The 11794-nt window shown below is 40.6% G+C and overlaps 1 protein-coding gene across 1 annotated transcript; it reads right to left on the reverse strand.

The window, feature by feature from the left end:
• Positions 1–3913: 3913 nt before the first annotated feature.
• IKZF5 (IKAROS family zinc finger 5) lies at positions 3914–10395 on the reverse strand (the record flags this gene model as incomplete). The annotated part of the gene is made up of 4 exons (XM_084265633.1): positions 10316–10395; positions 9854–10017; positions 9403–9585; positions 3914–4857 (listed from the first exon to the last, which is right to left on the reverse strand). The coding sequence occupies exons 2-4, from the start codon at positions 9984–9986 to the stop codon at positions 3914–3916; spliced, it is 1260 nt and encodes a 419-aa protein (XP_084121759.1). The 5' UTR covers positions 9987–10017; positions 10316–10395.
• Between the last annotated feature and the right edge of the window lie 1399 nt (positions 10396–11794).

Genomic DNA, 11794 nt, shown 5'->3' on the forward strand with positions numbered 1-11794 from the left:
ACCCCAAGCAACACCCCCCACTACCCCACCCCCAAACATTCTGGAACAAAACAAACACCAAGAGATCCTTTTGGTAGGAAACACTCTTGGAATGTCTCTTCCAGCACTGAGTTTGATGTTAAAATGCCAATCAACATTTTATGTCAAAAATCCTCTTCATCTAAACATCCTATCTGTGAAATAACAATTGGTTTTCTCCCTGTTAGCTGCTTCACAGTTGGTTTCAGTATTAACTGAGATCATCTACCAAGACTTTCAGTCTAATATTTGCATGTTCATTGGAATACTCAGTAAGTCTGTACTGAGTTGCTATAAATAGTGCATGTTGAAATGTTAACAAATCTATACAATAGTCTCTTACAAGAAAAACAAAACTTCCACAAAGTTAATAATGTTTTGCAACTACAGAACTCAACGTTGAGTCAAGCTATGGAATAATGTCAGCTCATCCCTAAACTTCCTCATTAACACATGTCAAAATGCTAATCACCACCTTAGAGTATCAGCATGGATTTGTTTGGGGTTTTTTCGGAACAAACTAGTTAGTGCAGGACAGCACATGGAGAACTCTGTATGAAATGTCCTATTGAGCCAGGATTCCATCCCAGGATTCCTGGAACGTCCTACTGACTCCATCCCAGGGTGCTGACCCTGAGTGAGGCCTGCTTGTGCCAGGGTCATGCTCTTGAACCACTCCCCAGTACTAATCCTGGTCTTTAATTTCAAGTAAATAGCATGTACAACGTTAGGAGAAGCCAAGATGAGAATACACCTTCCAAACCTACTTGGTGGCCAGAAGGAACAGATCCACTCAGGGTACAGTTTGGCACAACTGAACACACAGCAGGATGCTGAGAAGTGAAGGATCCTATTCCAGAGAGCGACCCTCTGCAAGGGAGCAGTTAGTCAGCAGGGATCCATCCACCCCTCAGACCTGGCTGCAGAACCCAAGGGGTGGACCCCAAAACCCACTGCCACCTACAACATACCCTGGCAAACTGGAGCTTGCACGAGGGAAGAAGGGAAAATAGCTTCAGAGATGTTCAAGCTAGTTTTCTTTTCCCACAATACTTTGAAGCACAAACAAGAAGTCAGCAGTATTAAAATACTTGTGAGCAACATTTTCTGTGATGTTTGGGGATAGATTGTTTTCATACTGAGTTCTGTTAGTAAGAACATAACGTTCCCCTGCAAAAGAAGATCCCCTCCAAAATGAGGGCCCCTATTCAGTAAGATCATGCAGGCTTCCTCTTGCTACCAGCTGCCTCTGTGAGGGACCTAAAAGTACCCCTACCTACAATTCTGCTCAGGGGCATCACTAGTTTCTAAATTGCTAAGCCATGAACCAACACAAAAAGACCATAATGTCTACAGGCACTGTCAATGGGAGTCCTAACAGGTTACAAACTGTGTAAACGGAGTGGAAGGATGAAACCTCAAACACTGGGGCACACTGGAGCTCACCTCCCAGCTGGCACCATGAGGGAGGAAGGCTGGAGCCACAAACCAAGGAGAATTTGGCTCCTGCAGTTGGCATTGTTTGGGATCAGAAGGTGTTTCAGAGGTTCCCTTGGCCCAGGAATAAAGTTTACATCATCTATCAAAAGGCAAGGAAAACCACCTCTACAAATTACTAACTGTAATGGTCTTTTACAGTGACATTTGCAGTTCCAGCATTGGGTTTTAGCCAAATTTAGGTTTTTAGAACATGATGGAGAGCCATTGATTCTACATCAGTCTTTAACTGAAGTGTCACGTTACAAATCCTGCACAGGAGCAGTAACTTCCAACTGGATTGCAGCTCAGCCAACTTGTAGTCCTTAAAATAGAGGAGTCTCTGTGCTTATGCAAAGACAGTTGCTGCTTTGCTTATAAAATAAATTTTAGAAGTATAAACCAGGTGAGAAACTTTTTGGAATTGTAAGAGTGCCATTATGAAAGATGGAAATAACATCCTGCTCTACAAATCCTCTAAAATGGGTTTTGAACCAGGCCTGAAACCAAAAACACTTTGAGGAGTGACAGCGTGTGCCTGTTCGTCTTCACCACAGTGGAAACACTTCAGCAGCCTATTTCTCACCTCATCCCTGCAAGCACCACGGGCAGCCAAGAATCCAGCTCCTTCAACTGGTTACTCCAGCACAGAAAACTCAACAGTAGGTAGGAGAAAAACATATTCGGTGCTGAAATTATTAATTCATTAAAGTAAAAATTCCGTTAAAGTATAAATTAATTTTTACTTTAATGAATTTTAAGCTGAAATTCTCTGAGAGGTGTTTTTTTTCCAATGTTAATCATACCCTGAAGTCATTTTTCCACTGGATACCGGGAGCTTCAGCTCCTTGTAACAGCACACAGTTGAATAAGCCAAAGGTTTGCCACTTGGATTCCAACCTCTGCCTTGCAGAACATGAATAGAATCTTCCTGATTTTAAACAAAAGATATTTGCTGCCATATTTTGCTGATAGCAAAAGGGGAATATGCAAGGGAAGCTTTAATTTGCCTCAAGTAAGACAAACCAAGGTAAAAGTGCATGTCTAAGTATGGAAAAAGTAACAGTTCTTCCCTTTTGGAAACATTACAAATTCCTATGTAACATATTAAGAGCTTTTATTAATTTTGCTAGGCTGTTTTAGTTAGGTTTATATTAAAGTGCCTGTCTGTTTGCCTAGATGCTTCCAAAGAAAGATGTACAGCATTAAAAAAAAACCCAAACCCCAAACACGTGCAATGGACTTGATGTACACCTTTAGTTTCCATTTGCCACCTACAGTTACTCCTCACGACTTCAAAGGTCGTCAGCCAGAACTTGAGCAGTTCAGAACACCCAAAAGCCCTTCCCCTTATTTCTAGAACACCAAAAGGACAACAAATCTGGGGGAGGGAAAAAGACAAACCCACTTCCAAGTTAGCTGAAGTTTAGATTTAACTAGATTATACAGCTTTCAAACATACAGGCAACCTACCAGCTGTAGCTTAGCCCAAGAAAAAACTGAATTAATCACTTTTAATTTGTAAACCTCTTGTTTGTTTCTATTAGAACTTCTGTCAGCAAGACTGAAGCCTAATTGTGCAAATTTTAAACATCTGTACAAATTAGGTTAAGGCAATCAGAAATATATATTAGTTCTACAAGCTCTTTATTACCTCCTTTCTAGAAGAGCAACGTGTAAAATTTTGGTGAGTGTAGTTTAAGATAAGGTGTCAGGTTGAATTTTTCCTTTGTATAACCAGTGAACGACAAGCTTTTAACTCTTTTCTTTCTTTCCTGACAGAGTTTCATTCACAATAACCTGTTTTCTTCTAGTTTTGTATAATAAATTAGTGTTTGAACCCTAGCATGAAGAGTTCAGCCTATCCTAACCAAAACCTCATCATTAACCTGCCTCAGATTAAAGCGAGTTTTACATCACATGGAATTTGTGTGAGGAAAAGTCGCTGTTTGTCCAGTTTAGAGTAGTTAAGTTTTTAAGGATAACCACATGTGTCATTGCATTAACCTTTTGTATTTTCTGGTTAATATATTTTTGGCTTGCCTAGTAACTAGTCTGGTAATTGCATCCTATGTTTCAGGCTCTGCTTCTACATTTGTAGAATGTTTGCTGGGATTAGGTGCAAGCAACTTAAATTTAGCAACCAAAGCAAGGAAATGCATTCCAACTCTTACAGCCTGCCCTCAGCTTTTGGGTTGGTTTTTTTTTTTGGAAAGGCTACATTGTAATCAAATAACCACCACATCTCATACAAAATTTCCCTGGCAAGTTTTAGGACAACACAGAAATAAATTTGCCTCCTTTTGTTGAATTAATATGAATATTCCTTATGGGAACGTGCAAGCTTTCCTTCAGCAAGTATGAAAAATATACTGTAATATGTTAAAAAAAAAACCCCTAACTGAAAGCATGGTCACAGTCAATGTTGACTGTGTTGGCCTCTTGCAAAGTGGCAAGCAAAGTCATACTTGTTTTTACACTTACACCCACATATGTTGCACTGGAAAGGGTTTTCAAAGCCATGACATCCCATGTGAATCGTATAAAGGATATTGTCCGCAAAGTACATGTCACAGTGTTGGCAGTGATGCAGAAGCTGAGGGTCCTGAACTGGAAGGGTGGGAGCTGGAGTACTTGGCTGACTGTTACTTATGCTGGGAGTACTGGTGTGGGCGCTGCGGTCACTGCTGGGCCCGGCCACGGGGCTATAGTTCCTCTGATTGTGTGTAGGCCGCGGATCCGGGCTGGTTGGAGATGAACTTTGAGGGATATTTGCTGACACAGCTGAAACTACTGCGGGTGCAGCAGGCTGCTGGATCATGAAAGGCTTTTCATCTTGGCAGGAAACGACGTCAGGAGAGGCTGGATTTTGGTTTTCAGGTGGCAAGCTAGATAACTGTCCAGCTAACGTAGAGAGCTGGTTTAAAGGATTATCTACCATAAGGTCCTGGGGATCTCTTGGCAGCCCACTGCTCTGGGTTGTTTTTGTCATGCTCTCATACGCCTCGGTCTGGATATTTGGGATTTCATGAGTGAAATCATTCAGGTAGTCTGGTTTCTGAACCACCATGGAAGGCGGGCTCAAGTTAATTAACGCTCTTCTGCTGTACCCCAAATTGCCGGTCTTCTTCTGCAAAACACCCCACATCTTCTTGCTGCTCAGGGAAGACCTCGTGCCCTTGATGGGCACCATCTTATGCTTGCGCCTGCGGTGGTGGGATAAGTTGCTCCTGTCGCTGCAGCGGAAGGAGCACAGCTCACACTTGTAGGGCTTCTCACCCGTGTGCGAGCGCATGTGAGCTTCCAGGTGACGTTCGTAAGCTGAGGCGAAGGGACACAAGTGGCACCTGTGTGGCTTCTCACCTGGAAAATTAAATCAGAATTACTATAGAATCTCACTGAGTGCTTGGAAAAGGCTTTTTTCATGGAATGGGAAGTAGGTTACCAGGAGCTCGTCATCAAACAGTTCAGCCTCAGAGTCACGGCTCGTCTCGAGTTTAGCTGGGTATTTTGGGGGAAGAATGGAGTAAATTTAGACATGTCCTCCTCACCCTGTGACAGCAAGCAGAGGAAAACACTGTGCCTGACTGATAACCTGACTCAGAATTGCAGCAATGATGCCAAGGTCTGAATGCAAGAACGTTTGCATAATGCTCTTAACTGGATCCAAACTCTATCTCACCTATAAAGCACATAAGCAGCTGGCGACAGGCATGGCTGCACCACTGAAAATGGGAAACTGCATTTTATCAAAAACAAGGATAACTGTGTTTAAATATTGAGGGAGAGTCTCCTTCTGAAATCTGCCCAACATTCCTACAAGGTGGTTGAGTCACCTTCCCTGGATGTGTTTAAAAAGAGGGTAGATGAGGTACTCAGGGATCTGGTTTAGCACAGGACAGGAACAATTGGACTCGATCTTAAAGGTCTTTTCCAACCTTGTGATTCTGTGACTTTCAAACATCCTGGAACTATTATCTAAATAACTGCCTGCATCTGCTCAAGAACTGAATTTTGAAAAAGGATCCTGTGAGAGTTATTATATAAATACATATAAAGAGTTATTAAAGAAAACAAAAGCCAGCTAATCCTTGAACTCTCAAACACAGCAGTGCACACTCTCAAACAAAACAGTACCAGTCTCCTTTCTGATAGGTACAACTTTCCCCTGTATAAAATAACAGTTGAAGATATTCACAGTAATGCTTTTAAAAGTACTTAGAAAACTTTCAAACATAATTACAGGCCAACACCTCTGTAACACAATACTTTGAGACTTCAGATTTTCCTTTCATAGACTGATCTTTTAGGAGTTTTTAGATCTAGGTCTGCAACGTTAGAAAAAGGCTAAAAGGATTTCATGCATATTCAAGAGCTGAAATAAAATATCTTATCTAGAATGCCAGGTCAATTTTTAAATCCCTGTTGTCCACCTGATTCACCACACAGCATGGCAAACTCAAAAAAATATGTGAGTGGGTTACTTCTCTTCAGCCTGTATAGGATTTTTGAGGCATTTTCTACTCTTTTAAATACAGGGCAGTATGTCTTGTTTGTGGCTTTCCAAATCCATCTAAAACAGCTGAAAAAACCAGAGCTGGAATGCAGCATGGGCTGCTGCCACACTGCAAGCACTGTATGGACCCTGTGAAATGCCATGTGACTGACAAAGAAAGTCCTTCTCATGTCCAGCATCCCACAGTCTGAAATCACAACCTGGAATAGACGATACTTATTTCATCACTGGCTCTTCAAGACCAATTTTTGTGATACCTCTGAGTACCTTATTTGTACCAACTGAAGCCAGGATTTCCCCACAAACATGTATATGCATTCAGATACATACATGTACAAGCATAAAGACCTGGAGATTTGGTACAAACAACGATGTCAAGAGACTGACAGAGTCCCTACATTCACAAAGAACTTGCCAATCTGAATGGTCTCATTTCATCCTAAACTGGTTACAGCAAGAGAAGGATTTGCATCCCACATTGCACACCCTTAATACAACACAGCTAGTGAACTACTAATTATGCTGCTGTGAGACTCAGCATGAACTCAATGCTGCAGAACGTTCCACTTAAAAGTGGTTGCGTGATCATGTCTGGGTCATAATTACTTTGGCAGATACCTCACTCCACCTGTATGTTATCCAGGATGCATTATCTGTTTACTTAAATTGCTCTCAGGCTACTTAGTCAACTACCACTCCCTATTTAAACGCTGATCCAGTCACTTTGAGCCTTCACAGTCCTTGCAGCCCATCTCTTCGTCCTTTGCCATGCCTCCCCACCATGCTTCTGAGCAAATCAACACTCAGACCTTGGATCTCTTTGCCCTTAAATAGAAAAACTAAGAAAACCAAACCAAAAACCTGTTGCTTGTTCTGGAGTCCCCTGCCTTGGTACAAAGAAACAAACAATGCAGGGCTTTCTGAAGAATCATTAAGATGTGCCAACAGGACACCATGCAGTGCTGGATTAAAATTAAGGATGTGAAGAGCTCTGTGATAGACAGTAGGCTAACATGCCCCTCTATCCCTGTCACTAGATTTCAGAAACAGAAATAACTGGGACTGCATGATTTTCCATAGTGATGTGTGCCTTTGATTTGGCAACCTTTGCCTAGCACCTCTGTGGAAGTTTTTTGGTTGCTGAGTCATGCATACACCCTCTGGGAAAAGGAATACCAGTGGCAGCACCAAGACAACAGTCATCCCACATGTAAAGCTCTGTCCTTCTGGTATAATGCCAACAACATAACATACTACAACCATGAAAACAATGCAAAACATTAGTCAAGGCACAAACCCAAAGTATTATGATTTGCCCTAAAAAACAGGTTTGTCTTGTAGAACGTTTGTCACCGGGTCAGAAATTTCTGAGGGCATTTCTCAAGATCCCACTGCTTCCCTGGAATCTTCCTTGCTTTTGGATATCTTATGCTGCAACCATGCTGAAATGGTCATAATCTGCAGCAGGAATTGTCCTGCTACCTTTAGCCACTTTGGGACCTGTACTTTAAAGTAGCAGCAGGGTAAGAAAGTGTTCTGAGAACACAAAAGAACTGTTAAACTGAGATCTGAAAGCACAGAAAAGGCAGGCACCTTCCTAGAGTAAGAGCAGCAATGCTGACACTATACCAATACCCACATTATGACAATTAAAGATTTTATTTTCTGCTAATATGTTTGATGTTAACTAACAACACTATTTCACTCATTCTGTTTGAGAAACCCCATGCACACCAAAGCAAGCCACCAAAACCATCTCAATCAGCAAACACACAACACCAACATCTTCCAGTAGCAACCCACACCTCCGGTCACAGCTCCTGCTCCTGTAGACAACTGGCCAGCAGTAGATGCAGGCTTGGGGACTGCAAGTTTTTAGCTGGCAGTAACTATATGCTACTGAAAAGACATCACATTTCAAAGCTGATGTTACTTCTGCATCTGCAAGCACCATTTAAAAATCAGCTGTGTGAGTCTGCAGTAGTTTCTCCCACTACATGACCCTTCTTTCACCAGCTCAGAAATAGCACAGAACAAAGCTGATAAAATCTCTCTTCTTGTCCACATAACATGAGATGAACGGTGGGGGCAGCTGGAACTGCTCTATGAAAAGTTAGACAACAAAAAATGCTCCAAGACACATTCCTGCTTTGCAGATCTGAAGCAAGCCATGGCATTACTGCTCTGTCAAATGCAGGTACACAAGCCACAGGATCTTTTCCACTACTGGAATTGCAAATAATTTCCACTGGGAATCTGAAAACAGCAACAGCTACACACAGAGGCAGCTCATGGTAGCACAAGAGAATTTACAAGATCTTCAGAGTCTGAACCTGAGAACTCCTTGATTTCACCCTGAATGCCACTTTCTATGTCATTACACCTTGTTGAAATGAGCCAAGGCTGCAGGGCCAGTGCAAGGAGCACGCACCTCCCCAAAACCCATCCCAGGAGTTACTGTGTAGAAGCAATGGTTAACAGCAAAGTGAGAATCTCACTAACAATAATCATACCTAAACAGATCCATAATTACACCCAAGTTACAACTTGTTTCCTTCAAAGTGAGTCCCAGAATGCCACCTGCCCAAGGCCACTAACCAGTAACAATTTCTATTCTTTCCTGAATATAATTTTTGTTTCCTTATTACTGTAGTTTATAGCTATAAAGTCTTTTTTATTGGTGTAATGTATTCAGCAGGCACCAAAGTCAAGACTTCAAAAGGACCTTTCGTCTGTTTTCTCTCATTTGCCTAGAAGTTGGAGCTGATTTCATGAACCATTCAGGATACTCTCACCTCTATTGAGCATTTCACTTTTCAGCTTTATAAACCCAACAATGGCAAATGCTCTTAAACAAGCCACACTAAATATTTTTTACCTTCCTTACTGTTATTAATCACTTGAAGATATGCCTTCACATTTGAAGAAGGCACCAGTAAGAAACCTTTGTCACTACGTTTCTGACTTCCATATCCAGATGTTGTGGAAAACAGGAGTATTTGTATAGCTAAATAACAGAGAAAGGGAAATCCATACAACTCTCTACATGGCAGCACATACATTTTTCACTTCTCCAGTCAGCTAGGAAAAATTCCAAGTTACATTTAGGGCCCTTCAATTTACACTGATGCTTTCAGGGTAAACTTTACTCCCATATATAGTCACCTTGAATTCAGTAGTCTGCAGTAATAAATGGAAGTAGGAATTTGCATGATTCAAATAGGTATGTGGCACCCCTTTAAAAAACAGTCTATTAATAAAACCACCAAGAAACAGTTCTACTTGTTGAGTAACTCTAAGAAGTATCAAGATCCAAACTCCACACAAATCATAACCCTGAGTTAATACCCCCCACGATGCCTTACAGCAAAGTACTGCAGAGTACCTCATACCTGTATGAATTCTGATATGTTCTATGAGCCGTGCTGTTCCTTTGCTGGCATAGTTGCAGTACCGACACTTTAACTTTCCATCAAATGTCCTTTCAAACCCATCCACTAACATTCCTGAGTTTTCATCCAGTGAAACTTCAACAGAAGGATGATCCAGACCATTCTGATCACCTTCTGTCCCAGCTGCGAATAATGCAACAGAGATTTCAGTCAGGAATCAGCAGGATACTACAACCTGTGAGAATATGCCCAGCATCTTTCACTTCTCCATGCCCTCAGTCTTCAAACACACACAACAAAACCCCCTGAGTAAACCCATGATGCACACACATCCTTTGTAATGTGAAAATGAAATGCTTCCATACGATTGCAGCAGTCTGTATAATTATCTGGAACACAAACAGGGCAGTGATTCTCAAAATAAAATTTGATAGTGCTGAACTCAGCTTACCCCCCTGAAGAGTCTCTGCTTCCTTGTCTCCACTAACCGATCCAGAAATCATATTCACATGGTGAGTCTGCTGTGTCAGATATTCCTGAAAATCTTTTACAAAGTCCAAAGGTTCTGGCTTCTTTTCACCCATATTCACTCTTTAGGTTTACAACCTCTTGTGCCTTAGAAGAAAAAAAATGTTTTCAAATCACAAGTGTCATTGAATTTGAATGCCAAAAAAACCCCCAAAGTCTGGGTTTTGTTGGTTTTCTTCTTAAGTGAAGGATTACTTTTATCATACAGCATGACTCAATCCACAGATGATAACCATGAGAATATTATTTTTTTAATTAAGTCTTTTTTATTTAATTTTTTAAAATTAAGTCATTTTTCAGCAACAGTAACATAAGGACAACATCAAATTGGATACAGTAACACAATAATCAAAACCAACTTGTCTCTTTTTTTAGTGGATCATACCTGAATTTTAGTTCCCTGCTAAGTAGCAAGCATGCTCCAAAATGTACTCCCAACAGGTCAGACAAAGCGCAGAGCACAGCTTCTCAACTTTCCCTGGAAGGAGAAATAGGGGATATAAATCCATTATTCTTCCCAACCCCCTGGGGATTTTAAGAAAGAACTTAGAAAAACTTACACTCTTTGAAAGATAAAGCAATAGTGTTAGAACTTAAGTTTGTTAGAACATAAGTTTTAATACAACAGTTACATTTCCAGCATAAACTTCTCAAGGACAACACCTGCTTCCATCATGTATCTCATTGAAAACTACTGGTCATTCGAGCAGTTTCTCTAGAGAACAAATGGCTCAAAAAAAATCCCAGAGCTGGGTAAGTCAGTGAGGGCAACTGAAACGTTGGGAAACCAACTGAATATCAGTGATTAGCAAAGATGGAAATAAGCCATACAGAAAGCAGTAATTTAGCTCTCCCAAAATTTTTGTTTCCTATCCTGCATAAAAGTCCTAAGCCACTTCATTACTGTACATTGAAAAAAGAAAAATATTCCCTAGAAGTCATTGGTCATGTTCTTTTCTGGAGCTGTATACAACAAACCTCCAGAGTTTTGATTTGCAATGAATTTGTGAAGACAGTACTTAGGATTCAGCCAGAAAGAGGACGAGGAGTCAGTCACATTATTATTCCTGCAGATTATAGTAAGGAAATCATTTATACTGCCACATTTCCAATAAGAATATAATTTTCTTTTTCCAATAGCTAGTACATAAAATGTAAAATGACCTACAAAACATCAAGTCCCAAGTTCAAGACCACTTTTAAATGCATTCTCCTCTACTTTCAAAGTTATTTACATGGGTTAGTTTGGTTTCTGGCATCCAGATGAGTATGTTCTTTCATATCATATCATACCTCAGTGTGCTCACCTATTACCATTGTAATCAGCATTTACCTGTTACCATTATAATCAACATTTACTTATTACCATTATAATCAGCATTTAGTTTTGAGCCCATCTTTTATGCATCAGTTTTCCCTACCCTCTTTCAGGTGTCACCAGCCTCGTATGGGCTTAAGTTAATTTGTGTTCCGTTTGTTGGTGTCTCCTGCAATAAAGCAAAGATATGAGGATATAAATTAAAGGTATGGAAGAGAAATATAGGGACATGCAGGGTACTGGCTGGGGCAACTTTCACCAAATTATAACAACAATTGAAAATTAAACCATTCTAAATATTGAACAGCTAGACATGAAACAACACTGAAGGTTGGTATTTTTACAGAGGAGTCTCTGAACACCTGTGTGTAAGGCAGAAAAACTTATTTAAAGAAAATTATGCAAAAAATTTAAAATCTGAACGGGGAAAAGGCTTTGTTTTGGAGATCATCTGCATAAAACTTCCTTCCTCTACCTCACCAATTCAACGTGTGAAGATTCATCTTTATCCTGTCGAGGTAGGTACATCACCACAACGTAACAACC

Source organism: Gallinula chloropus, assembly GCF_964237585.1.
Source record: "Gallinula chloropus genome assembly, chromosome: 5".
Classification (NCBI taxonomy): Eukaryota; Metazoa; Chordata; class Aves; order Gruiformes; family Rallidae; genus Gallinula; species Gallinula chloropus.